This window comes from Augochlora pura, chromosome 8 (genome assembly GCF_028453695.1).
Source record: "Augochlora pura isolate Apur16 chromosome 8, APUR_v2.2.1, whole genome shotgun sequence".
NCBI lineage: Eukaryota > Metazoa > Arthropoda > Insecta > Hymenoptera > Halictidae > Augochlora > Augochlora pura.
This window is the reverse complement of record NC_135779.1, coordinates 4853907-4878656: the sequence shown is the minus strand read 5'-3', so window position 1 is coordinate 4878656 and position 24750 is coordinate 4853907. Positions and strand designations below refer to the sequence as shown.

The 24750-nt window shown below is 46.5% G+C and overlaps 1 protein-coding gene across 1 annotated transcript in view; it reads right to left on the bottom strand.

The window, feature by feature from the left end:
• Positions 1-16920, bottom strand: part of LOC144474462 (uncharacterized) — a 28200-nt gene extending 11280 nt beyond the window's left edge. Inside the window, exon 1 of the mRNA XM_078189306.1 lies at positions 16830-16920. Coding sequence (XP_078045432.1) covers positions 16830-16920 — 91 coding nt within the window. The remainder of the gene's footprint in view (positions 1-16829) is intronic.
• Positions 16921-24750: the final 7830 nt, after the last annotated feature.

Below are 24750 nucleotides of genomic sequence, written 5' to 3'. Positions count from 1 at the left end.
TTTGCAAAACCAATAAAAACTCGCGTCACCGTGTTGGCGGCAACCCTCGATGCTCCGCGGAGGAAGTCGGTGGTTTAATCCCTCCCGGCAGGCCGGCCCGCCGTAAATTAAGTTCGAGCGCAACGATTTCTCTTCAACAACAAATCACCGCCATCTTTTGAATTACCACAATGGAGGCCGGCCATAATTTCCAAGCTGCTGGATGGGACTCGCGAGGCCAAAGTTCCTACCGCCTCGAACCACCGCTCCTGGCTCGCCGATAACGAACGATCCACGATCGAAACTGCGGGCGGAGTTTCAAGTTTCTTGGCCCGTTCAGCGCGGCATCGGAACCCTTCCGACACGTGTTTTCCGTTTCTTAAGACTTCTAAACTGCCGCCGCGATTATAAAACCGGCGGTCCTGCGCTTCCATGGGAACCGGGCTTTAATCCTCGCGACGATTAACCTGCACGCCGAGCTCGCGCGCGCTTGAACTCTGAGAAGAATCTAGCTTACAGGAGCGATTTCATACAGTAAAAAAATAAGTAAAAATTAAATAACCGAAGTTGGGTTAATTTCGTTTGTTACACGTCTTTTCTGGACATTTGTGCCGCGTACGGTTCCTCTTGTTATCGTGAAAATGTTCACACGTTCGCGATTTTGCACGGAACTGGGTAAATTAATTACACGAGCGATAACTTTCGCTTGCTAAATTATTACAGTGTTTTACGAAAGTGAGTTAATTGATTATATCGACGGCGAAGGTGTCGATCCTTCGTTGCTCTAATTAATAATAACCGATTTCGAATAACTGCTTCCTTTCGGATCCATAGAAACAGGTCGAAGATTCGCGTTAAAAATAAAACAGAATTCGACGGTTCAAAGGGTAAAGGAAATTTCTGGATGAAATTGACGAGGGTGTGCGACGATTGCAGATCGAAGAATCACAGATCAAAGAACCAAGATTTTCGTCCTCCAATCGCGGTATAATCGAGGTGGACGGTGATTAGGGAACGTCGCGTCGCATCGATCCGGCTTGAATTTTCGCGAGCATAATCAGCCGGACGCGAAACATTTCAAGCGTGCCGCGCGCTCCCGCCCCCGTCTGTCCGCGCACACACGCCGCACCGCTTCCCACGTTCCTCCACCGAGTCATTCCTGTTTACTCAGGTCGGCCCAAAGGTCTGTGAAATTATACGACGGACATCTCGTGACTATTCGCCGAGTGTGTAAACTGGCCTGGCCGCCGGCAGACAAACGACGGTTTCCACGCACAAGGGTTTGCCGCGCGATCTATGGATCGACACGATCCACACGGATCGGGGATTACGTAATGCTACACGGTTTACCGGACGCGATGCGCGAAACACGGCGTTTATGCGACACTGGGCTTGATAACCGGCGGTTCGTACGCATCGCGTGCCTCTCCCCCCTACTCCTGACATCGGCTGTCAATGTTCGTTTAACAGCAGTAAAAGCCGAAAGCGTGGAATCTCTTATTGGCAATGCCATGGACCCGGGGATTTTATGTATTTGCGGCGAAAACGGGAAAGGTGGAAAGGCTGGCGCACAGAATTACCGAGTACCGACACGTTGTTGCTGTTTTACCAAGTTTACGCTTAATTCTTATTTCTTACGCTGAATTTATTTTGCATAAATATCCGTAGGATGGTTCAATCCTTTTAAATACTCTGCGAAGTCGGCAGTCTTGTTGATTGCATACAAAATCGAGGTAATTTGTTGAATAGAATGAAGATTGAAAATTTAAAAGAAATTAGAAAATAAAATACTTGTCTCACTGTCTCACAAAAATGGCAAGAATGTATTTTTTAAAACGTACGCGATCCTTGTCTGGCAACCATAATCAAGCGAATCAGTTAACTTCCTATAAAATCACTATACTTTTTACTTACCAGCAGACGACATATCTTTACTCACTTAGCGCATTATAGACTCGCTATTATAGACTCTTAACATGCGGGTAAACATACGAAACAACAAAGTCTGATCAAATTCTCATTATACTTCTCCGACGCGTTATCGTTTAATTAACCAAGAATTCTTCGATCGGTCCCCCCGTGAATATCGCGGAGATAAATGATTAGCATAAATATCCCCGTTGTATTTATTAGCAGTTCCATCGTCTCGGTTACGTTACTTTTATATACATAAAATTAGTATAATTACCGGAGTCGACGAATTAACACGGTGCACGGATCCACTCCGACCCGATAACTTTTTATTAGATGCAAGGGAGCGGGACCGGGGGGGCGGGGGAATTAGCATGCAAAGTAGTTCGGGGGAAGAAAGTTGCGACGGTGGATGATCGAGGCGGCGCGTTTCCGGAGCAAAGGATCCGCAAGGACAATCGTGACCCAGTGTCGCGCGCATCCTTCATACCGAGGCGTGCCTCGGCGCGCGGGCCACGTTTCGTGAATACCGAATTAACGCCTAGTTTACGCTCACGGCGAAGAAAGTCGTTTACATGTTGCACACGGTCTGGCTGGCTCGAGTGCGTGCAGTTTTACGGCACCCGGTAACGGTTATGACTTCATTTTATGCGGGATACCGTGTTTCGGAGTTCGCGCGAGCCGGTTCCGCGCCCCCTCCCCGCTCCCCCGTATCTCTTTAAGCAACCTGTTAATTACAGCTGGTAATCTCCGAAATCCGCGTTCTAAGCGGTCGACGCACCCTGCACGGCAGAGTCGGATAAAAATCGTTCTATATGAACTAACGCATTGTAAAAGAACAGCTATCGGGCGAAATTAAATTTCGTGATATCTGATTTTCAAGTGGATATCTTAGTTTCTTGAATTGCTAACGATATTAAACAATTTTCAATTGAATCGATATACCGTATTAGACAATTGCTATACCGTAAGTAGATAGAATCTATGATAGCGATATTTAGACAAAAATTTGACAGAATATCATAGCTGTATATTTTTATATTAAAAATGACAGAAAATGGAAATATACAAATATGATATCTCGTTAATTTTTCGTTTAGATATCGGTGCCGATATAAAAGTTAATTCGAGTCGGTGATTTCGTACACCGGCGTCTATCCTCCACAAATAAAATACTATCGCGACAATATAAATTATTTTCAATTATAAAAACCTTAGAAAATCAAAATAAACTGTACCCTCTTACTTTTATAGAGTAATTAATGTCCGTACACCTTTCCAGTCTCTAAAAGCCGTCACATAAAAGCTCGTCGTCATTTCAACAAATACCCTCCTTAATTACAGAAGAACGTTCGATCCATTAACCAATTTATTAAAACTCTCCCTATCGAGACTCTCCTCGCTGCGATCCGCTCTAACTACCCAAAGTTCGTTAGTTCGACACCGAGCACGCGATCCGACGATCAGAGAGTGTCCCAAAAGCGTTTGGACAACTAAACGGGTCGACGCCGAGTAATACACTTGACCCAGTACCGGCGTCCGAACAGCGGTGTGTCCTAATCGTCATTCCTTCAAGTTCATCAGCCGTCATTAGAATGGGGGAGGGGTATAGGCGTCTAGTTGGTGCTCCGGATCCTCTCGGACGTCTAGACGCCGCAGCGTCAGCCCGACCTCAGAATGCGCCACGATGACGGCATGTAAATGACAGTTGAGGAGCGAGGCGCGGGGGAAACCGCGTCGACCTGTCCGGACTATCGATAAGATGCGATCGTGCGCTCCTCTTGTTCCGTGAATATGGCCTCGGATATAGTTCAAACCCGGGGGGCCGGTCCAATTAGCCTGATGTATATTAAAGACACCGGACTCGTTTGCATTCGACGCTCGGGAAAACCGAGGGGGGGGGGGGGGGTACCTTTTTATATTACAGAGTTTCCTTGAAACCGACCGTCATTAACATTCGAGCGCGATCCGGCTCGAGTTGATTAAATCGAAGCCCGCCGAGAGGTCCCTTCTTCTTCTCGATGGTCAAACGAGGAAATGTTCTTACTTATCCGCGGCTCTGCGCCGCTTTCGTTCCCCCCGGTGATTGTTTTCGATTCGCCGAGGATCGTTAAGGCGCCGCAGATTCCTCATTGGTAACTGGAACGATTCTGATTAAAGAGGATCTTTATGGTCGCTGAAGGAACTCTGCGGCCGCTGTTTAGGAGGAGAGCCATCTTCTTGCTGCGGTTGAAGATGCTGCTCGAGCGGTGCCGTTGGACTCTTTAATCAATCGCTTTGAATTTATCGTCGTTCCTACGATCCCTCTGGCTTACGAATTTCAGGTATTTATGGAAAAATTACAAGTGAGAATTTAGCATGATATAGAGATTGAAGAAATTATTAAATCCATTATTTTTAAATTATTTAAATCACTGAAAAAGGTATAAGCTTGCTATTTAGTCTTTTTATCTAGTAATTGACGCAACTAATTTTTATTTCGCGTAGAACTTCGCAATTTTTCAAATGAAATTTACGTCTATTTTTTGAGAGGACAGATTATTGAAATAATAATAATATAGTTTGCACAGAATGCGATGCGACTTTTGTCAGACACAATGGCCGACTCTTACGCTAACAGCTAGTAACACGGCTTACTGCGCCGGCAATATGCCTCGAATATTAATTATTATATTAACTGTTGTTGTGTAACGGCGACACACTGCACGCTAATTAATAATTAAACGTATACACGGCGCGCAATCGAGCCTCGGCTCTGGGTTCAATTAATTTTCACCGGCGAAACACCTAACGTCACGCGCGCCATTATAATCGGTTCCCGTTGAGAGTCATTCGATCGTGCACAATTAACATGATCAAAGCTTTGCGAATCATTGAGACCCGGCGCACGGAATCGTGATGCGTGTGACGGATGAAAATAATCAGGCGGCTCTCGGGTGAAAAATGATCGGGGCTCCTTTGCGGTCGTGACAAAACGTGCTGTGCTTTGTATGTCGAGTCGCTGTGTGTTGGATTCGAAACTAGAGTATCCGATGTTTAACGCTCAGCTACGTGTATTAAATATTAGATTTGAAAAATGGAAAATTTGAGAATTCGGTTTACGCGTCAGCTGTTTTATATTTCAGACGAGGGATTTAGATTAAGCTTTATAGAGCAAGTGCGACTTCGAACCTGACTGTATTTATAGCTCAGGCTATTTAAATCGCGGACACGATTGCCATAAACTGGACGCTCGGATATCTTTAACTTCGATCGTGATTGCTGCACTCGTCCGAAGAAAACAAAAGGAATGGAAAGAGTTGTTCGTCGCCTCGAAATGGGCGACTGGAGACGAAAGAGTGAAAGTGTGCTCGTTGGACCCTTTTACGGGCACTATACCGCATTAACATACAGACAATGATTCTTCTTGGGATAAATATAACAATTTCTCACGATATATTAATATTATTTAACAATTTCTTAAAATATAAACAACGTCGAAGATTTAAAAATTATTTTACAACGTGCTGGAGCAATTTTTACAGGGGCCGCCCCTCGAGTGCATAGGGTTAATATTCAGCACTTAACGGGTTAACGAAATATTTCATTACGAAAACCGTCAACAAAGCACACCAATTACCAGCCTATTAACGAACCCATTTAGTCGATCGATTTTCCTATCAAACATTCCAACACCCTCTCGAACAAGACGCGCGAATGGAGCCTCCTGAAAAGCGGTATTTATTTGAAAGCCGAACAAAGGATTGGACAGGCACAAAAGATACATCGTTCATTTGTAATATGGAAACAGCAGCCAACGGGAGAGTTCCGTTTGATTTGAAAGGCCGGGGAAGCTCGAGTCCCGGGCATCAAAACGGTTTCGGTGGCTGCCGTGCCGGGTTGCATTAGGTGACGGTTGCGGCGTCGCGACGCAAGAAGCGGCGTCCAGCGCGGACAGTGGTTACATTACGAGCGGGGGCGCGGCGGCGGCGGCGACGAAGAAATGCAACGGCGGACTGGCAGGGACGCGTTAATTAAGCCGGGAAGATCGTTTTCAGCGCGGCTTGGGGTCGGGTCACCCCCGCATCCGGCGACCTCCGAAAACTCGGGATTTAATGAATCTCGGCGGGAACGCGGGGAAAACGGTGGCGAGGTTTCTTGCGAACGGACCCACTCGAAATAATTTACTTTAGTGGCGTTCGGTGTTCCGGGCTGAAGGAATGCGAAGAAATTGAGGAGGATACCGCCGCGTTGCTTAGGCGAGAAGGAATCCACGGGTTCGGTGAACTGTGCGGAGAGAAATTTCGGTGCACGCCGTTCTTCCGGATCGAGTGCTTCTCGCGGGGAATTCCGATCGACTTAATGCGAGCTTTTGGTGACGTAAACAATATTTGTTTGTTACTCTGATCGGTCAACAAGCGTTGCAACACTTCCCTCGATCTTCTTTTTGTTAAAAATAAAATGTCTGATAACTGGGTGCGTGATCGTAAGTAAAATTATTAGTATTTATTATCGGTAACTATAGCTGTTCGCACCCGCTTGGAAAACGATTGCTCTCCGGAAACCAAAGACGAATTCTCCGCGCGTTCAAATCGAGGGATCGTCCTGTATAGTATATACAATGTTGTCCGTGGAACGACAAGAATCCGCAGAGAACAAGATTAATCTCGCGGCACCGGGATTCCAGGCTCGCGAGCTCCCATAGAAATATTCACAAGAAAGGGACAATAAGCGGGAGCGCCGGTGGCATAACGTTCGATCCAATCCAATCAAAACAGAATTCCTCCCCGCACACGGCGACCGGGAGCCCGTTTGACAAAATCACTGTTCCCGGTTCGCGGCGACAGAAGAAACGCAAAAGGGAACTGGTCTGTGATCCCATCAGAAGAAAAGAAGGAAGCGCGCAGGATAGGCGAGGCGATGGCGGTAGGTCGCGGCGATTTCCCGATGACGCGCGGTCCGCGTATACACCCGGTATGTGGCCGTGGCTAGGGTCCAGGCTAATTACCCGTACCGGGAACACATAATAATGCCAGGCTAGCAGCGGAGCCCCCAGGACGGAAAAACTAGTACAAAGTATCCGTCGTGTCTCGGTGTTCCGCGGCGAGCTCCCGCCGCCGTAGTCGTGAATGAGCCCCGCGGGTTCTTGTCCTCGTCTGACTAAATGCCAGCCCATGCCGGCCTGGCATAGGCGTCGATCCCGCTCACATTGTTCACCACCGGACCCCCGTAGCGATCCTACCCGAAGAATCCCGGCCCCGGGGGTTCTTCTTGCCCCCATCGGGGACTGGCCCCGATGGAAATCTTACGATATTTCCTTCTCGAAACGCCACGCGCGTTCGCCCGCCCGACCACTTTCCAATTTCCCGCCCCGATCCCCGGCCGATAGGAGATACGCAACAGACATCGGCAGCTTCTTCAGCTTGCCGGAAAGTTAATTGAATCGCTCGCCGTTCGATACGATGCGTGGTTCTCGCTTTCGGCTCTCGGCTTTCGATAACGGTCGAGAGAAATTTTCACGCGAGTCCGAGAACCGTAAGAACACTTTCAAATTCGAATTTCCCGTCGTATTCGGCGATATAGGACACGCGACTGGATATAGGAACTTCCTATAATCGTTGGAGACTTAATTGGACCAGCTATGGTTCGATGTGGTGTGACGTTTGCTACCGCGAGCATTGGAAATGATTGCAATGGCTAAACAGATCCTTGTGAAAGTGAAAACTGAGGGCTTGAAATTCGAGTGTCCTGCAGTATACTTCTCCTTTGTTTTGAAATTTGGTACGAACATGTCAAATTATAGCCGGAATAGTTATGATACTATTGAAAATTTAATATTAATTTAATATCAATTTAATATGAGTTTTCATATGAATTTTGTTATGAATTTAATATGAATTTAATGAAAATAATCCGCGGTCTAGTTAGGAAGAACCGAAGTGTTATCTGTTTCGATCGAACTTTTCATTTTGGTTTCCATGCCGGCTCTATAAACGTCATTACTTTTTCTGCTTTCATAACGTTATCGAAACGGTTCTACAATCGATTTTCGTTTGTTTCAAGCTTGAAAATTGATTCTGTGCTTCTACCGTCGGACAATAGTTCCAGAAATAATAAATGATATTCTGCCGAGTCGATTCGATGCACCAAGAGCATAAAAGTACATATGATAAATTGTTGTATGCATATTTAATACGTATTTCTAATATATATTTATTCAAGATTGTATTTCTAATATATATATATATATATATATTCAATATTCAATTTCTATTATGTAAATTTAATATTGTACTCCTAATATACGTAATTAAAATATATATTTAATGTGCAATTTGGAAACCTACGCATCGACGATCCGCAAAAACTTTCGATCTCGAATTCCGCGACAAAAAAAGAACATAATCCAGTATGAAATTTCGATGGCCCCTTCCTTCGTCAAACATGCCGACCAGTTTTCTCGAGTTTCCGCGAGCTTGATCAAACAATTTTTTCCCGCTCCGCCTGGCGCGCAACGTAACCGGTACGAGGGAAAATTTATTCATTCGAATGAATAGTATTAACGAAGTACGAATTCCCAGGAAGATGTTTGTTCGCGGGTAATTTGCTTAAGCAATTTACGCGGTTTTAGTTTGTTTGCCGATACTAAGGAAACACACGGCGGCAATGATCCGGCGATAGGAAAGTTCGGGGCTGAATGCTTAATATTTAATAAATATTCATGCGTCGACTCTATCGGCAGCCGGCGGTCCAGAAGGATCGCTTATTTTCCATCTATTTAATAATCCGACGATTCTTATTAATTAAAGCGGACCACCCCGAAGTCCTATAGACGCGATGATTTTGATCTCGAATTAATTTCGTAGCCAATTTGTCTGTCTTCTGTGCTCGTTAGCTTCGAGAATGATCCCCCGGGTGTCGGCGCTATCAATAACAACCGCCATTATTATTCAACTCGAATTCGCGGCGAAGCGAACCGGCAATCTTTCCCGTATCTATCGCCGGATACCTTGAGAACCGAGAGACTCTTCTCGACGCGGCGGATTCGTGATTACGTTAATCTCGTTCTCATATGGGTGTAATTAAAATTCGCGAAACCGATGCGTTCCCATAACGGAAAATCGCAGCCGCGCGGCGTTTCATATTATTTCTAGCCCGATTAAATGCGCGCGCGTGGGAAGGGCTCAGAAGGAAGGAGGATATGAAGACCTTGAACGACTCTCTCGCTCGCTTCTTCTCTCTCTCCCTCCTGCTCTCTTCTTCTCTCTCTCTCTCTCTCTCTCTTTCTCTATCTCTTCGCTTCTCTACCCGTGTCTCTCCCTCTATCCGAAGGAAACGATTAATCGGCGGCGTAAACCGCGCTTAAAAAGCCCCGGTTAATGCACGCGTTTCACTTTCCACGGCCGTGAATGGCCGGTCCTGACATCCAGATCCAGCCGCGGAATGGAAATATTTCGTATTCATAAAAGAAAAGTGGCGCGGCCGGTTTCGCAGGTGTATGAGGCAAATATTGAATCGGCGGACGCGGCCTACACCGTACGATTCCATTCATGGCGGGGATTCAGGTTTAAACCAATACCATTCTATACCTCGTCGCGGCGGACTCCCTTCGAACCCTCCCGCCGCGCCCCTTGATTCTCCACCTGGCCGACGGGTAATTGATTCCCGAGGTTTCGTTAAGGCGCATAATTACTTCGAGGGGAACGACGATCGAGTCGAGCTCCGAACGAGATTTAAAACCGCGAGCGAAATACCAATGCTGCTTCCATTTTTCGGGATCACGGGCGACTGCGGATCATTATTATATTCGATCGGTGGGTTTTCGCGATCTTTTAATTCATTCGTCTGCACGGACAGAACAAATGTCGTTCCATATTTAGTATTGTACTTCGAATTACTTAATTAAAAATTATATATATATACTATGTTATAGTATATACTGTACTGTATTACGATAAAAATGGCGAAGAGTTTAATTAAATTCTGTACAGTCATTTTAATAAAATAGTGAAAAAAGTTATGTCAAAGTTAATGATACGATAATTATTATATTCTTCACTATTTTCATAATACCATGGACCCGAATTAAAAAAGCCTTCAAAGCAGCTTCTAAATTCCAATAATTATAAAATAAGAAATCTTAAAATCGCTATCATTTAACCAGTAATATTATCTAGTAACAAAAGAGCTGATTTCAGCCGAGAATAAATCGACAATCGATAGATAAATCGTCGAACACTCATAATTCCGTTAACTCGAACCGCACGGCGAATTTCACGCGCGAGACGCGAGATAAGAATTCGAGAGCATCGACAATTCGCGGTTTCCGCTCCGTCGAAGAATTACACAGCAATTAATGAAGTTTGCCGACGAGACAGACCGAAGTGCTATTGAATATCGCACGGTCCCGAAGTTTCCGCGGGGAAGCAAACGGCGCGACGCGCGCGGGACACCGGAGTAATTTAAGTTAAGTCCCGGAAACGTGTACACGCTGTTAGAAATACCTGGTTACGGGACAAATGGGGTGCGGGGGCGATGAGTCGAAGTGAATCAGAAGACAACGGATAGAGGGTGGGGCCGCGAGAACGCGATACACGACGGCCTCTAATTATCTTAAACGCGGCCGGCGTAATTTATCCCGCGGTCCCGTGACGTTCTTTCCATTAAAACTTCGACCACTTTCGGTGCCGGGGAAGCAAACGGCTGAACTGGGACTATCCCGGGCTAGGAACGACGATTCCGTGGAATCAGGGTGTCCGCTCTAATGATTTAGACAGTCTCCGGCGAAGTCGCGCTCGGGAAAAATCTTTCCAAGTGCCAAAGTTTCGTTCGCTGATCTTTAAACATTCTCTTGGCTGTTCGTCGAAACAGTTTCACTTCTTGAATTTTAATAGAACGTTGAAGCTAATTTAACCAACACGATTTCTCTCGTAGCTGTATTAATTAGCATTTTTTTTTGTTGGAATTATTATTAACACAGCTCTTATCTCTAAGGCGAAGTATTTATTGGTCACCTAGATTTATTGTAACAAACATAGAAATATTGAGTTTTAGTTCTATTTAAAAGAGTTAAATGATATTCGTAGAAAAATATTGGATGCGCGTACAACGCCGTAACGAATAAATTGAATAAATTATACGACGTAGACGAACGCAACGTCCGTCCACGTCCAGAATTCTGAATACGTCGCCAGAACCAACCATTAGGTTGTAATAAAAATTCCAACAAACAAAATGATCGCCGCACAAGAGAAACATCCCGCTCGCAATACATAAATTTCCATCCCGTGTAATTAAGACGTGGAAAAAATGCCGCGAGCACCTTCATTAAATTTATGTAAAACAGGTGATAACAACCACCCGGCAGAGACCCGTAAAAACCCGCGAACCAATCGAGTTATCCGCGGCGACCGCGTCGAGTCACCCCCTCCGCGGCCATGAACAACCGCAATTTCTCTCAGCCGTCCACCTCGGGCGCCGTGCACAAAACGAAGACCCGCGCTCCTTTGACCGTTTAATCCCGCTGGAATCCGTCGAAGGGGTGTGTAGCGACACGATGGCTGAAATCGCGGGGCTCGATCAGCGTTATCGGGCGGGTAACGAGCGTGAAACAGCCGCCGGAATCGGTCTTATCCCCCCGCGCGCGCGCGCTAGGTGATATATCTTGCTCGGGCCAGATGTTTTGGGTGCATATGCCACCTCCAATAAACCGGAATCGCCTCGGTATCCCTTTCGGCGGGAGCCGAGCCCGAGCCGAACCGAGATATCCAGCGCAGTTGGCACGGAGAATTGGTCAGGAAAGCGATGGTCGAAGGCGGAGGGTGAAAGCGCCGTGCCGGCGAGGGTAGCCGCGGGGCTGCGGGGGTGGGGTCGCCCCGACTTAGCCCGAGGAGATCGGGCACAGTTTTCCAACGGGAATGATATATAGATCTTGCCTGGCTCGGACATACCATGTAAGATTCATACGCTGTGAGCCGACCAGAGAAGAGAAGGCAGGAAGAAAGAATCACTTAGCCGTTCCGGGAAATCGAATTCGTGCGGGGCGGGTTGGGGGGTAGCCCGATCGCGGCCCGACGCCGCCGGATAATGGATGTTTGATGGAGAAAAACCGTCGAATCGGTCCGAGGATCAACCGGACCCCGGGAACTGTCTCTCTGGTGACGCGCGAATTGTAGACGTCACGGTTGATCCGCAAAAAAAGGCCGCCGCAGCGATAAGTAATAGCCTCGATTTGTACGTGTCCGGGGAAGGGGGTAGGAGACGTCTTCGATGAAGATTTATCGGGGCAGACGATTCTTCCACGATTTCGATAGGGACTTCTTACACGGGTTTCTTCCGGGTTCGATATTAGAAAAGTTCCGGGGGTTTCTTCGGTTATTTTAGCGGGCTCAAATGCTCTCCGGCCTGGACAGCGTTTCTTTTCAGCATGCAGCGGCCTTGATGGACGATCGTCCATTCTTTCGAAACGCTAAGCATTTTTGTATACGTTCGGCAAGAACTGTGCCAAGGACCTCGAAATAGAACGCCGGCTGTCGCTCGTTTATACGCGAACGTTTGCCTCGTTGGGATCGGTATCTGTTTCGATAAAACTGAAACAACCTGTACATCTTCATAAAATGAAGCACTTCAATTTTATTCGATTTTAAATTGATGCAATAAACTACTTCAATTGTATGCAATTTTTGTATACAATCTTAGCACATAAATCTCATCGAAGGTTTGTTGACGGAAAGATTATTAAATACCAGAGCCAACTACCAGAGTTAAATGGCCAAATTACCCGAGCTTAAATGTTCTTTGATCGTGCGAGAACCGTGGCAGACGTCGAGCGTTTCTATTTGGAGATACAAGGGCAGGAAGCGATCCTGATGAAGATATGATTGGAGATCGATTTTTGTTGAAGTTCTTACGCGCATCCGGGATACGGTGCAAGAAAACTTCCTAGATTACTTCGTGGCTGCTTTAACGAAGCCGAACGTCTTCCAAACCGGAGAAGCAGTTTTAATTCGAGATCGCGGAGGATCAGAAAAACTTCATAATCGCTGATTCTTTAAAAGCGGTGCACCGTCTGCGGACACACCGAAGCGATCGCTTTTTTCGCACCGGCTGAGATGACTGGCCGCGATCATCCCTCGAGAGATCGGTATGAAAATTCTTCGAAAATTGATAGCGGCCGCAGATTGGACGGTTCCCGCGGCGAAACTTGCCGGAACCATAGATCCGAAGCTTACATCGCCTAACGACTTCCGTAAAACGCAAAGTCAGTGGGTTCGGGGACGCTTTCCTTCATTATCGATCCGGCTGAACGCTGTCCGCCCCGACTCGAACCGCTCTCCCGTTTCATTAGCCTGCTTTTTAATCCCGTTCGATCCCGTTAGCGACCCCTAAACATCCCGAATGAACCCACGGCTCGGCAAGCTCCGTGAGCTTCCCTAATCCCCCGGCCGGTCCTTCGGGCTCGCTTTTTGACGGACACCGGGAAAGCCGCGGAGAGTCTTAGGAAGTATTCGTAACGGCTGTGCAGCCTCGATTAGGCGAGCCGAGACGAGACAATAATTCCCGAACGGGTGGTTGCGGGAGTGGGATAAACGCGCTTTAACCGAAACAGCTGAAGTTCTTAGACATTTACCACGGCCGTAACAGCAAAAGCGCGCGCGCGCGCCGTACCATTGTACGTAAACTCCTAAGCACTTGGCCCTACCGTCGCGCCAACTATTCTTGGACGCTCCGAGTACTTAACTGCACACGGCGTCCTTAGTTCAACGCTTAAATGACGATCCCGCCGCCGGCGCGGCCAGACAGATCGTTAAACGGGAATCGAAACTACGGGCAGACAGCCGTCTTTCGAATAATCTGCGATTCTGGGCTACCCCCGGCTGCCTCGAACAACCGAATTTTCCCTTCGGCGCACGATTTTATTGCTAATCTGCGACCCTTCCGCCGAAACGTAAAATACCGGCATTTTTCCCCGTCCTTTTTACAGTTTTAAGCAGGGATTTAAAATCGGCAATATTTTACCTTCGATGCTATCTACCGATGTTATCTAGATTATTATGTTACCGAAATCAGTATAATTGGCAGCTTTTGTTGCTCTGTATGTTGCTGAGAAATTAATTGGGCATCGTGTGTTCTTTAAATAGACAGAAATAAATCATTGTTATTTATTTGTAGAGGAAAGCGCAATAGTTACTATTGATCGAAGAATTTAAGGTAGACATTCATTTTTGAATGAGTAAAATAAAGCTAAAAGACGCGACTTTATTATGCTACGTTATACTGATATTTTTATATTAAAGTATAATGTTGTAAGAATTAACAGAGATAATATAATATAGAATTAATAAGAATAATATAGAAAAAGAATTAATAGAAATAATATAGAATACGAATCCATAGAAATTATATAGAAAAAGAATTCATAGAAATAATATAGAAAAAGAATTCATAGAAACAATAAAGTATAATATTAGACACTTCTGTAATTACTATTAATAAAGCTTCTAAACGAACTGCTTAAAATCAGTCATCTACCTGATGTATTCATTTCTCATCGGCAATTAAGTTCCAATCGTTTTTAACTAACCGTTCGTTAAAAAGTATCAATATCTTATCTATGTAATTATCTCAGACAAGTGGCAGACGTTTCTCAGCCACCTGTAATCACGAATAAAAAACCGCACGGACGTCGTATCGCTGTCGAACAAAAAAAAATGCTCCAAACACTGTCACAGAATGCCCGAGCATATCTTTCCGTCGACCACCAATTGCCAAATTGAAACCGACACCTGTCACAAAACTCGCCAAAAGCGAATCGCTAAACGACAGGAACGAACCGAAAAAATAAAACGGAAAAAAAACGAAAGAAGAGAAAGACAAAGAGCCCCGCGCGATAAATTTGCATGGGACAACGGTCCTCTCCCGGGTAGATTACGATCGAGACCGAATATCCTGTCAGAGTCGATGACCGATCACGGAACAAGGTTCCCTCCCGATCGATTACGCTAGCATCGGCTGATCGGACGCCGATGGCGCTCGGTGCGTTCACCTCCCCCCGAATCCGCAGGTATTGCGCAACGCGAGGATCCATGGATCCTCTCCTCGCGATCGTCGCGGAAGACAATGCCCGCCACCCGCCCCCCCCCCCCTTCTTCTCCCCGTAACGATGGTCCCACGGGAATCACGTGGGAGAGCGGCGCGGGTCTCTCTGACATCTGCCGATGCCGGAGACTTTCTTCGGAAGTCCGTCGCATCGCACGACAATGGTTTCCTCGTTGGTTTTTCGTCGGTCGGAGATCGGCCGCCGATTAACCCGGGGGAGAGGGGGGGGGCCGTAATGAACCGGGGGGGGAACTGTGACAGCGACCGATCCCACCTTTTTCTAATTAATCGCTCGACACGCGGAAAACGGCCGCGACCGGGACGAACAATGGAAACCAGCCGCCGCCGAACGGAAGCGGGAATCGTGCCGCGACCGAAACGTTCGAACGATGATGTTGCTCCGGCCGTCGGTGATTAGAAATTGGAGATAGTCGTATTGGTAACGGCGCGGTGTATCGCGATGAAATGCTGGAATCCGAGGCATAATGGAAGAAAGTGTTGCACGGTATCGCTGATCGTAGGACCGATCTGCCAGTCGTTGATTTGAAAAGCGGCGGGCGACGTGTACTTTTCTTTCCCTTCTTATATTACTTTCCCATTTTTGAATATGCAATATTAAATGATCGACGTTAAAATTACTGCTAATGTTCCACAGAAATGATTAGTAAATTTTAATAATACGCGATTTTGATAATCGCAGGACAGACTGCTTTAAATAGGTCACTCCGATCTATCTGTACCATTAATATTAATAAGTACGCCTAGTCACCGTCGCTTTTTATCCATCTATAAAATGATGAGAAAGTTATGTCGATAAAAATTAAGAGTACAATGAATGTTGGTCTTCTCAAGCTCGCTTTTCAGTCGAACAAGAATTGAATAATACTCCCGTTTATTACGTATCACATAACACCGTCGACGTGTTCATTAACCCATAAATACGGAGAAAATGTTCCCACAAGATCGGAATCGTTTTTACGTCAACATTGAAGCTACACAGGAAATAAAGTGTATTGCTTTTTTAACGTCGCTGGATTTAAATAGCCGTTATTCCGTTCCTGATATAAACCACGATAAGACGCGCATCGATTGTTTCAATAAATGTTAATTAAAACGAAGCGTAATCCTTTTCGCATTTGTAGCCTCCACGGTTTGTATCGATTGAAAAAGGTAGCCGAACGAACGTTATCTCGAATGCGTACCGAATCTCACTGGAGATGTCGTATTAATTAAAAATATTTAACAACCCGCACCGTGGCACACGATAGTATACATCGCGTGAAGTGCATTGACCTCTTCAAGGACGAAATATTCACACCGAATTGTTACGAGTAACAATAATTTATAGTCTGTCCGATAATACGGCTTCCACTTTACGATATCCTTCGGAGTTTATTTAATCATTTCACCACGATCACTTTGACACTAAATCTAGAAAGATTGAACTAAGATCGCATTTATCGAGACCTATAGTCGTCTGTATTATAGCAAGTGCTCGAATCGAGTAATTTATCCAGTCGTTTCCTACGAGAGAGCCTTCACAATTTCAATAAAATTAAAATAAAAACACTTCAGTGAAAACGTCAAGTGCGCTGCCACGCGGAATTAGAAGATGAATAATTATGCAAAGCCTCGGAGATTATAAATTTGAATTTCACTAAACGAGCACCTTGAAGTTCATAAAATTCTCGGGATTACATAGGAGCAGGCCGTCAAAGTGTCAATAAAACGATTACCGTAAAGCCTCGCAGCACTTAATAGACTTCCGGTCGGCAAACCATTAAAAATACGAACGACATGCGCGTAGCAGCATCCTTGAAGAGGTCAAAGGACTACGGCTAAAGGATCGGCAAAAGACTCACCGGGCTTGATCTGCTGATTCTTGCCCCAGGTGGCGGACGTGTCCAGGAGCAACAGCGTCATGACCGTAAGGATCCTGGCCAGGCTGGTCATCCTGAAGCTGGTGGTCCACGGGCTGGTTCCAGCCGGTGTGGTTTCGTGCCGGAGCGATACCGCGGCTGGATCTGGTGGCCCGGGACCGGCAGACCGAGATTCGATGGCCGTGGACGCGCGATGTCGGATCCTCGGTTTGACCTCGACGCGCGGAGGTCGAGCACGATAACGAGAACGACGAGAACGGCGATAGGAACGGCGACGACGACGATTATCGGAGGAAAGACAGTCGAAGACCGGGCACGGTGGAAGCGGCTACGTGACCAGGCGAGGATCGAGTGAGTGAGGATGGACTGACAGACGTGCGGGCGTACGCACGAGTCAATGAAGTGAGTGGTACTCACCCGTAGGAGCCCTCACCTTACCCAACCCAGACCTCGTCCCCCTCGCCACCTCTCTCGCACGTCTCCCTTTTACCTTGGCTCCCTTCTTTTCTTCCTCTTCGTCCTCCGGTACCGTCCTCTTCGTCTTCTTCTTCCTCCTTGTCCCCAGCAATCCTCCTCGTCTCTGCGGCCAATTCCTTTCTTCTTCCTCCTCCTCCTCCTCTTCCCATCCTCGGAAAGAGTATCGTTCCGTTTCTCCCTTTCCGACACAGCCCGCCCCCTTGACCCTTTTTCTTCCTCGTCTCGAAGACCGCACGCGCTCCGATCCGATCCGCTCCGATCCAGCGTCGATGCGACGCCGCGCGTCCCTTTTATCCGCCACGACTTCCGGGTCAACGCGTGTTCTTCTCCTAAATGCCGCAGCATCTCGCCGGGACCTTCGGCTGGCCGACGACTTCGGCTGTCTTCGATTTTTCTTGCTGGATCCGGCGACTTTGCCTCCGAGCCGCTCCGGCCACGCCGAGCCGCGCGCGCTTCGGCCAGCCTCTTCCGCTTCAAACCCGCTTAAACACCGCTTCTTCTTCTTCTTCTTCGTCTTCTGAAACACGCCTGTCCCTTCCTCCCGCGAGCATGTGATTTTCTACAGCACCGACCCGTCCGCATTTTTCTCCGCGTCCACGCCCGGATAACGCCCTTCCTCGTCCTTCGTCCCTCGATCTTCGCCACCGTTTTTTCATTCTACCGCCTCTATCCTACTCGAGCACCATTTCCCCCCTGGTCCGATTTATCCGACCGTCGACAGTGTACCCGGCAATTTCATCGCCTTTCCCCGGCTTCTTCCGCTTTTCTTGCGATCCTATTTGCCGCCGCTTCATTATCGGTTTTTTTCCACCGGTCCTGGGGCCCCGATTCCGCGCCGATTCCTTTCAGCGATCTCGTCCGACGAATTTATCGCGTTCCGCGTCGCACTCGCCCGTCACACGCGACCACGATTTCATTCTTCTTTTTCTTGTCGTGTCCGAGGCCGCCTTTCCTCGACCTCCTTCTCTCGTTTCCAACACTCGTTCCACCTTCTCTTTCTATTTCCACCGTAGCCGATTTTACGCCGATTCTTACATAATCGCAATTTCTTAACCGTCAAGCGTATCGATGCGATAACTGTATATATTTTATTATAATATACCAAAATCGAGATAAAAGTCATTGTACTACTTCGAAACTTATCAATGAATATGGTCCTCCAGTATATAAAAAAAATATGTAGAATTTTCTTCTAATAGAAGCATAGCTCTCGCCGACGTTTCTCCGTACAATATCGATTACAGCGGTTCGATATTTTTTACAATCGATGTTTTCAACATCGATAGTTTTTTTCCAAGATCGCCGATCACTACTCCACCGTTACCATCTTCCTGCTCTTCCTTTTTGCCTCTCCCGCTTCTCCATCGCCCCCGCCTCCTCCGCCGCCGTCTGCAGCCCTCTGTGCCCTCCCCCCCCCCCCCCCCCCCCCTCCCTCCCCACCTCCGCCTCTCTTATCTGCAGCCACCTCCGCGTAGCTTGTACAACGCCGGTGATCCTCCTCATGCAAAGATCCCCGACGCTCGCCTCTAACTGCAAGGATATGTACTTTACGACGGCTTTAGCTCGCGCTTCTCAGGGAGCTTCGGGATTCACGTGCCGCGATCCCTGCCTCCTTGCGTGTTCCCCCTCGGTTTCTGTCGTATTACCCTGCCTGCTTGCCTCGCCTCGCCCCCCCTCCCCACTCTCCCTCCTACGCCGCCCCCGTCCACCGTAACGACCGACGAGTAATTTCCACTGGAATTGTCAGATCCCCCCCGGGTTTTACTGTCCCGCCGTTTTTATTTCCATGGGGGGCCACCACCGTAAATCCTTGTCGATCTTATTTGAATCGATTCGGGATACTCGGGTTTTAAAGGGCCTCCCGGATGGCCGTGGCGGCGCGCTCCACACGCCCCGCCGCTGATGGGAAAACGTAATTAACAGCCCGGGTCCTTTGGATAATTCGAGCTACCCGCGCCGGTCCGTGCGCGGCTTCTTGTCCAGTTTTCCAACGGCTCGTGTTCCTGTCATATGAAACATTGGACGCGAGAGAGACGCTCGACCCGGTTCACGTTCGATAGCCTGAAAATGAAAGAAGAGAAATGGAATGCTTGTTTGTGGATTTTATATGACATGAATTACGATTAAAATGCAGACATTCATTGATGTAATCGCTTGAATATCAGAAAATACAGAGAAAAGAATAGGATTGTAACGAATCCTGGGAAAACAATTTAATTTGAAATTAAATTGGCTTGCTTTGATCTGTTTATATATATTAATCGCGTTAACAGAGTTTTCTCTTATCTAAACATTGCGTTGAACAAAAGCAAATTGCACTCTGCACTTTTAATCAACGATTTATTTGGACTGCATTAATATTTACTATGCATACTATTTGCCAAATATATTATTTACTAAATATACTAATATTATTAAATAAATATTATCTGACGTGTCATTGTTCATCAATTTTTCGATCCCAATTTTCTCGCGCAAGAGATATACGTAAACGAGCAGTGAATATTTTTCCAGATGCCTTTGCGCAAAATTACACTTCCACGGTCTGGATGAAAAAGGGAAACAACGGCTTCTAAACAGAACGTGCGTCACGGTAATTCGATGTATCCTAAACACAAACAATTTCGAGCACCGTATCCATCGGTATGTACGCAGACGTATAGCGAGACAAATTAAACAGAACGCGAGCAGCGTGCACTGTATGGGACCGCGTTACAACGTTGATAGAAAATTGAACGGTGCCCGGCACGTGGAATCCAGTGGGCGATGCAATATTGCACTTTACACGATCAGTTTATGCAAGCAGAAGCGGAAAACATCGGAAAATTGGGTGGCTAAATTAAAAAATATACCGGGCACGCGCGATTTAATTCATTTAAAAGGGCGACACGCGAATACACTTCTACACGGGATATAACAATAGATTGTTTACGGTCGATGTCAAGAAAGAAAATAATAAAACATAAGATACTGAAATAAAATTAGATACTGAAATTAAAGAGTATCAGGCACCGCATCGTCGATGCAAACGACAAATAATATCGAGAAATATCTTTGCACAAAATTGTTGTATTATATAACGATGCATTCTATATAGTTTAACGACTCCAAAGAACAAACTATGAAATAATGGTACACCGCGGCCAATTACCTCAAAAGGCAAAATGTAAAATATCCCACAAAATCCCGTTCAAGAGACTAGATGTAAAAATGCATTTCATACGACCACTTTTTCAGACGAGACATGCTGCTGCAAAGCACGGTGATTTTTAATAAATTAACTACGTTAATGCATTGCACGCAGTCGCCTTCAAGTGGCAAAACATAATAATGCATCGCGCGCAATTACTTTCAACAGACGAAATGCAGTAATATAATGCGCGCGTCCGAAAGACGACACATAAAATTATGCATCGCGGAGGAATTACTTTCAAGAGACAGAATGCAAATAGAATGAGGCGTTGCGCACAACTGCATCCAAGAGGCAAACTGTAATAACGCATCGCGCACTTCCAACAGAGAAAACGCGAAAATATCCAAGCCCCGGGAAATAGAATTGTCCCGCAACGTTCAAGCACAGTTCACAGTAAAAAAAAAAAAAAAAAAGAAAAAAAACGGTAAAGAACGAAAGTTCAGTGGTACTGACCGTAATGAAAATAAATGTCTTAAACTGCACTTTCAAAAATGCATTCCGCCGCTGACTGTCGCGACTCCCACGAGCACGGCACCGCGAGTGAGCCGTTCCTCGGTGCCGCCGCGGCCACGGACCGCCGTTCCATTGTGGAAAATATTTACATTCGCCCGGTGTGTTACAGATGAACCGGAAGGGGTCAAAGATACACCGGAGCGACATCATGATTTCTGCCGGTGAAACGCGACGCGGGCGGAAAAGAGACGCGGGAACGGAGGGGACGCCCCGGTGTGTCGTGAACGCGACGGGTTTTGTTAATCGAACGCGCGAACGTTTTGCGGAACGTCGACGAAATTTCAACGGCCGCGGAATAGTTTCCCGCTCGGACAGGGACGCGTATAGATCAAGCATACTTTCATTTTTTATCAACCACCAGTTGCGGTTCTCGCACTTTTGCGGCCGGGCAATAAGTTTCGTTCGCCCGCGGAAACGGCCCCAAAAACCTGGCCAGAAATTATTTCGATCGTGATACCACGGCCGCGGGGAAAGAAAATTAAATGGCGCGATGCATCATCTTTACACGCTATTAAGTGCCGGCGGGAGAGGTTTAACGTTGCCCCGGTTTACAACGGGCACTGTTCGCTTCGGAAAAAGAAATTATCTGCGCGCCAGACGCGCCATTTTTCTAGCCGGCTGCTTTAACCGCGTGAACCGTTTAATCGCTCGAATACCTTAAATACCCGTTTAAATTCGAGAATTATATTCGACGTTTACTCAAATTAATTGTAAATATATATCTTGACGGATCAAGTAAATACAATAGTTTATTCGTATTTTCTCCCAGTTTCATTCAACACACTGTTTTACAACTAGACCGCGATTTAATGCATTTGTGACAAAAATGGCTACGCGATCATTCGAGTGATATTCTTTTTAAATTAAAACTATTAAAGCAAGGAATGCGATCGTATCTGTCTTTTGGTTCTTATGATTACACACAAATATAATTACACGGTTTATTAATTTCGTTGTTGTAACAAAGATTAAGCATGCCCTTTCGAAGTGAAATATCCTTTAGAATTAGATTTCAACCGGGGTACGAGAGTTAAGACGGCTCATTGAATCCGGCTAAGAATGGAAACAAAGCCGGTAGAGAAAAAAAAACGCTACTTCCAAAGCGAATTATGAATTTTAATTGGCGGAGTGTGTGTGTGTGCGCGCGCGCGCGCGCGCGAGTCCCCGGGCCGTCGGATAATTAAAAAGAATTACGCGTGCGTGTCCGGGGTTGGAAACGGGCTCGGTGGTTCATAAATTTCACGTCTGCCGAACCGAAAGTACCGGCGCGTCTAGGGATTATGATAGACGAACCGGGTATGACGAGCGTGTATAAAGGGGGGGGGGGGGGCGAAATTTCATGCGCAATTTCGCGCGACCGAAAGAAACCCGGGGTAAACAGAAAATCGTATTACCAAGTAAAATGATTCCGAAATAGAATAACGTTTCCATTGAGATGCGGTACACCGTACAAATAGCCCGGGATGTTTGCATAGGATGGGACACCGGCGAAACTCATCTTTTCAGATGTTTCCCCGTACACCGATCGTCGGACCGGAGAGGAATGAATATAGAAGGAGAAAAGAAAAAAAAGAGACGAAAACGGGCTCGCGTTCACGGAGAACGGAAACGACTCGTCGGGTAGAACCAGTTATTAGCCGATTTTCCGCCTGTTTCCACCCGTCCCCGACGATCCTACGTCTTGCATCCTGTTAAGAATGCTCCGAGCATTTAGCCATCTTCCGCAAAAATTCTGCGACCTCGTTAGGTCGCTCTAGAATAAGATAACAAATTGTCTGGCGATTTTTTCAAAATCTACAGTTCTGGAAAAATATTTTCGTTCGACAAGAATTCTTCAAAATTGCCACGCTCTTAATTTGAATTTGCATTACAAAGCTCGGTTTTCTGTTAGTATTTCTAGTAGGTTTTCTGCAGCTAGGTTTATCAACTAAAAATAAATTACTTTGTACATTTACAATCGTCTTCGTGAAGTAAAAAGTATAATTGACCGACTAAATATCATTTATAATTTTTATTCCGAACCTACTCCTATCGTGCCATATATAGTACACTCTTACTTATATGATTTTCTAAAATTCGCAAAATCGTTTATATCGTGTTCTAAATATTATAACTAAATTCTATAAATTCCGAAGCAAGCATCGTTCGCTTAATAATCGCCGTGGCGTTAGCTTTCGCCTGCTGTACCCGCTGACAACGTTAAAACGAAACCGTGTTCGAGAGCCGAGAGCGAGGTACGCCGGCAAGATCGGATCTCGTTTTCGATCGTTCCCGGCCGGAGGCATCGAAAAGGACTCGTTCAAGGCTTAGATGGGAGATTAGTCGCCGGATCACAAAGTTGCTCGGCCACGGTTTCTTCCGGAGCCGTTGTTAAACTCCACTTTCGGTTTATCGCGTCGCGGAGAGGAACACGGGATCGGAAGTATCAGAGCCTCGATTCCCGTCCGCGCTGCTCTTCCGAGTGCCCTGGGCGACGAGACAGACCCGTGGTGATGCAGAAGAAAATTTCATGGGAAATTCGCGATGTCCTACCCCGATAGCCGGGATTGCGCAATAAGGTCCGTCTGAGTGGTTCCCGGAGAAAAATCGTGGGAACCTTCATCTCACGACCCGCCCGCGTTACGCGAACGCGCTTCGAATTATCAAAAATTGCCTCCGGTAACGGGTCGCTCTCACCGGTTCGCATAAAATCGAGTTTCTATATGAGAAACGTACAGTGTCAGATTTCAGAGATCGATAAAATCAGATTATTAGAATTTGGTGAAGAAAATCTTCTATCTATATTTAAATAAGAGCTACTATTTTATTTGGAAACCGATATAGGATCTTGTTCTCTTTTTAGCTTAAAAAAAAGCATAAAATCCCCACTAATCAATGACTCTAATAATTATTACAGCAGAATTATTGCATCGAATTAATCCTGCTCATCCGGTAGACTATACCAAGAAAAAGATCGTATCAAATAATTCGATGTACACAATTCAACTCCTCAAATATTTTTACAAATATTTCTGCAAGTATTGTCAAAGATCCTGGTCCCCGATCCACGAAATCTGACCACCGGAATCATCGCGGACATCCCAAGATACGACAAAAGAATCTCCCTTGATGCGTCCCTCCCGCGACTTAGCATAAATTCGAAAATTACTCCCGGCCCCGATAAATCAGTAGCAAGTAACGGGCACGCTATCGCGCGACATAACGGGGTTCCCAAAGGCATCTCGATATCAAACCGAAGGTTCCGGACTGCACGGATAGGGCCGATCCATCAGCGAAGCGATCCAGCGTTGCATAAAAATGAAGGGATTGTTCGGGGACGCTGTTCGACCGTGACAGAGTCCCGGTACGCGGGTTTCCATTTCTCTTGCGATTTCCAGGAGGGTCTCCGTGCATCTAGCCCGATCGCGGAGTGTTCCCAGCGGAGGTGGATCGATCGATAGACTTGTCCACGGCACGCTTTTCCGTCCCCGGGCCCCCCTTTATTGCCGGCCCCGTGTAACTATCAGCGTCACATTTGTCCGGCGACTCCTTTGCTTTTGTTTCACCCCCTCCTCCTCCCTCGTTGGCCTCGCGCAACACGCGACCGCCGGTTTTTCCGGGTCGCGGGGTACCCGCGCGCCGGGTATTGAGCCCGAGCCAGGTTTTCAATCCTCCCGATTGCTCTCCCGGCCTCGTTCTGCTCCTTTTTTCTCCCTTTCCCCCCTTCTCGCCGCCGGTTCC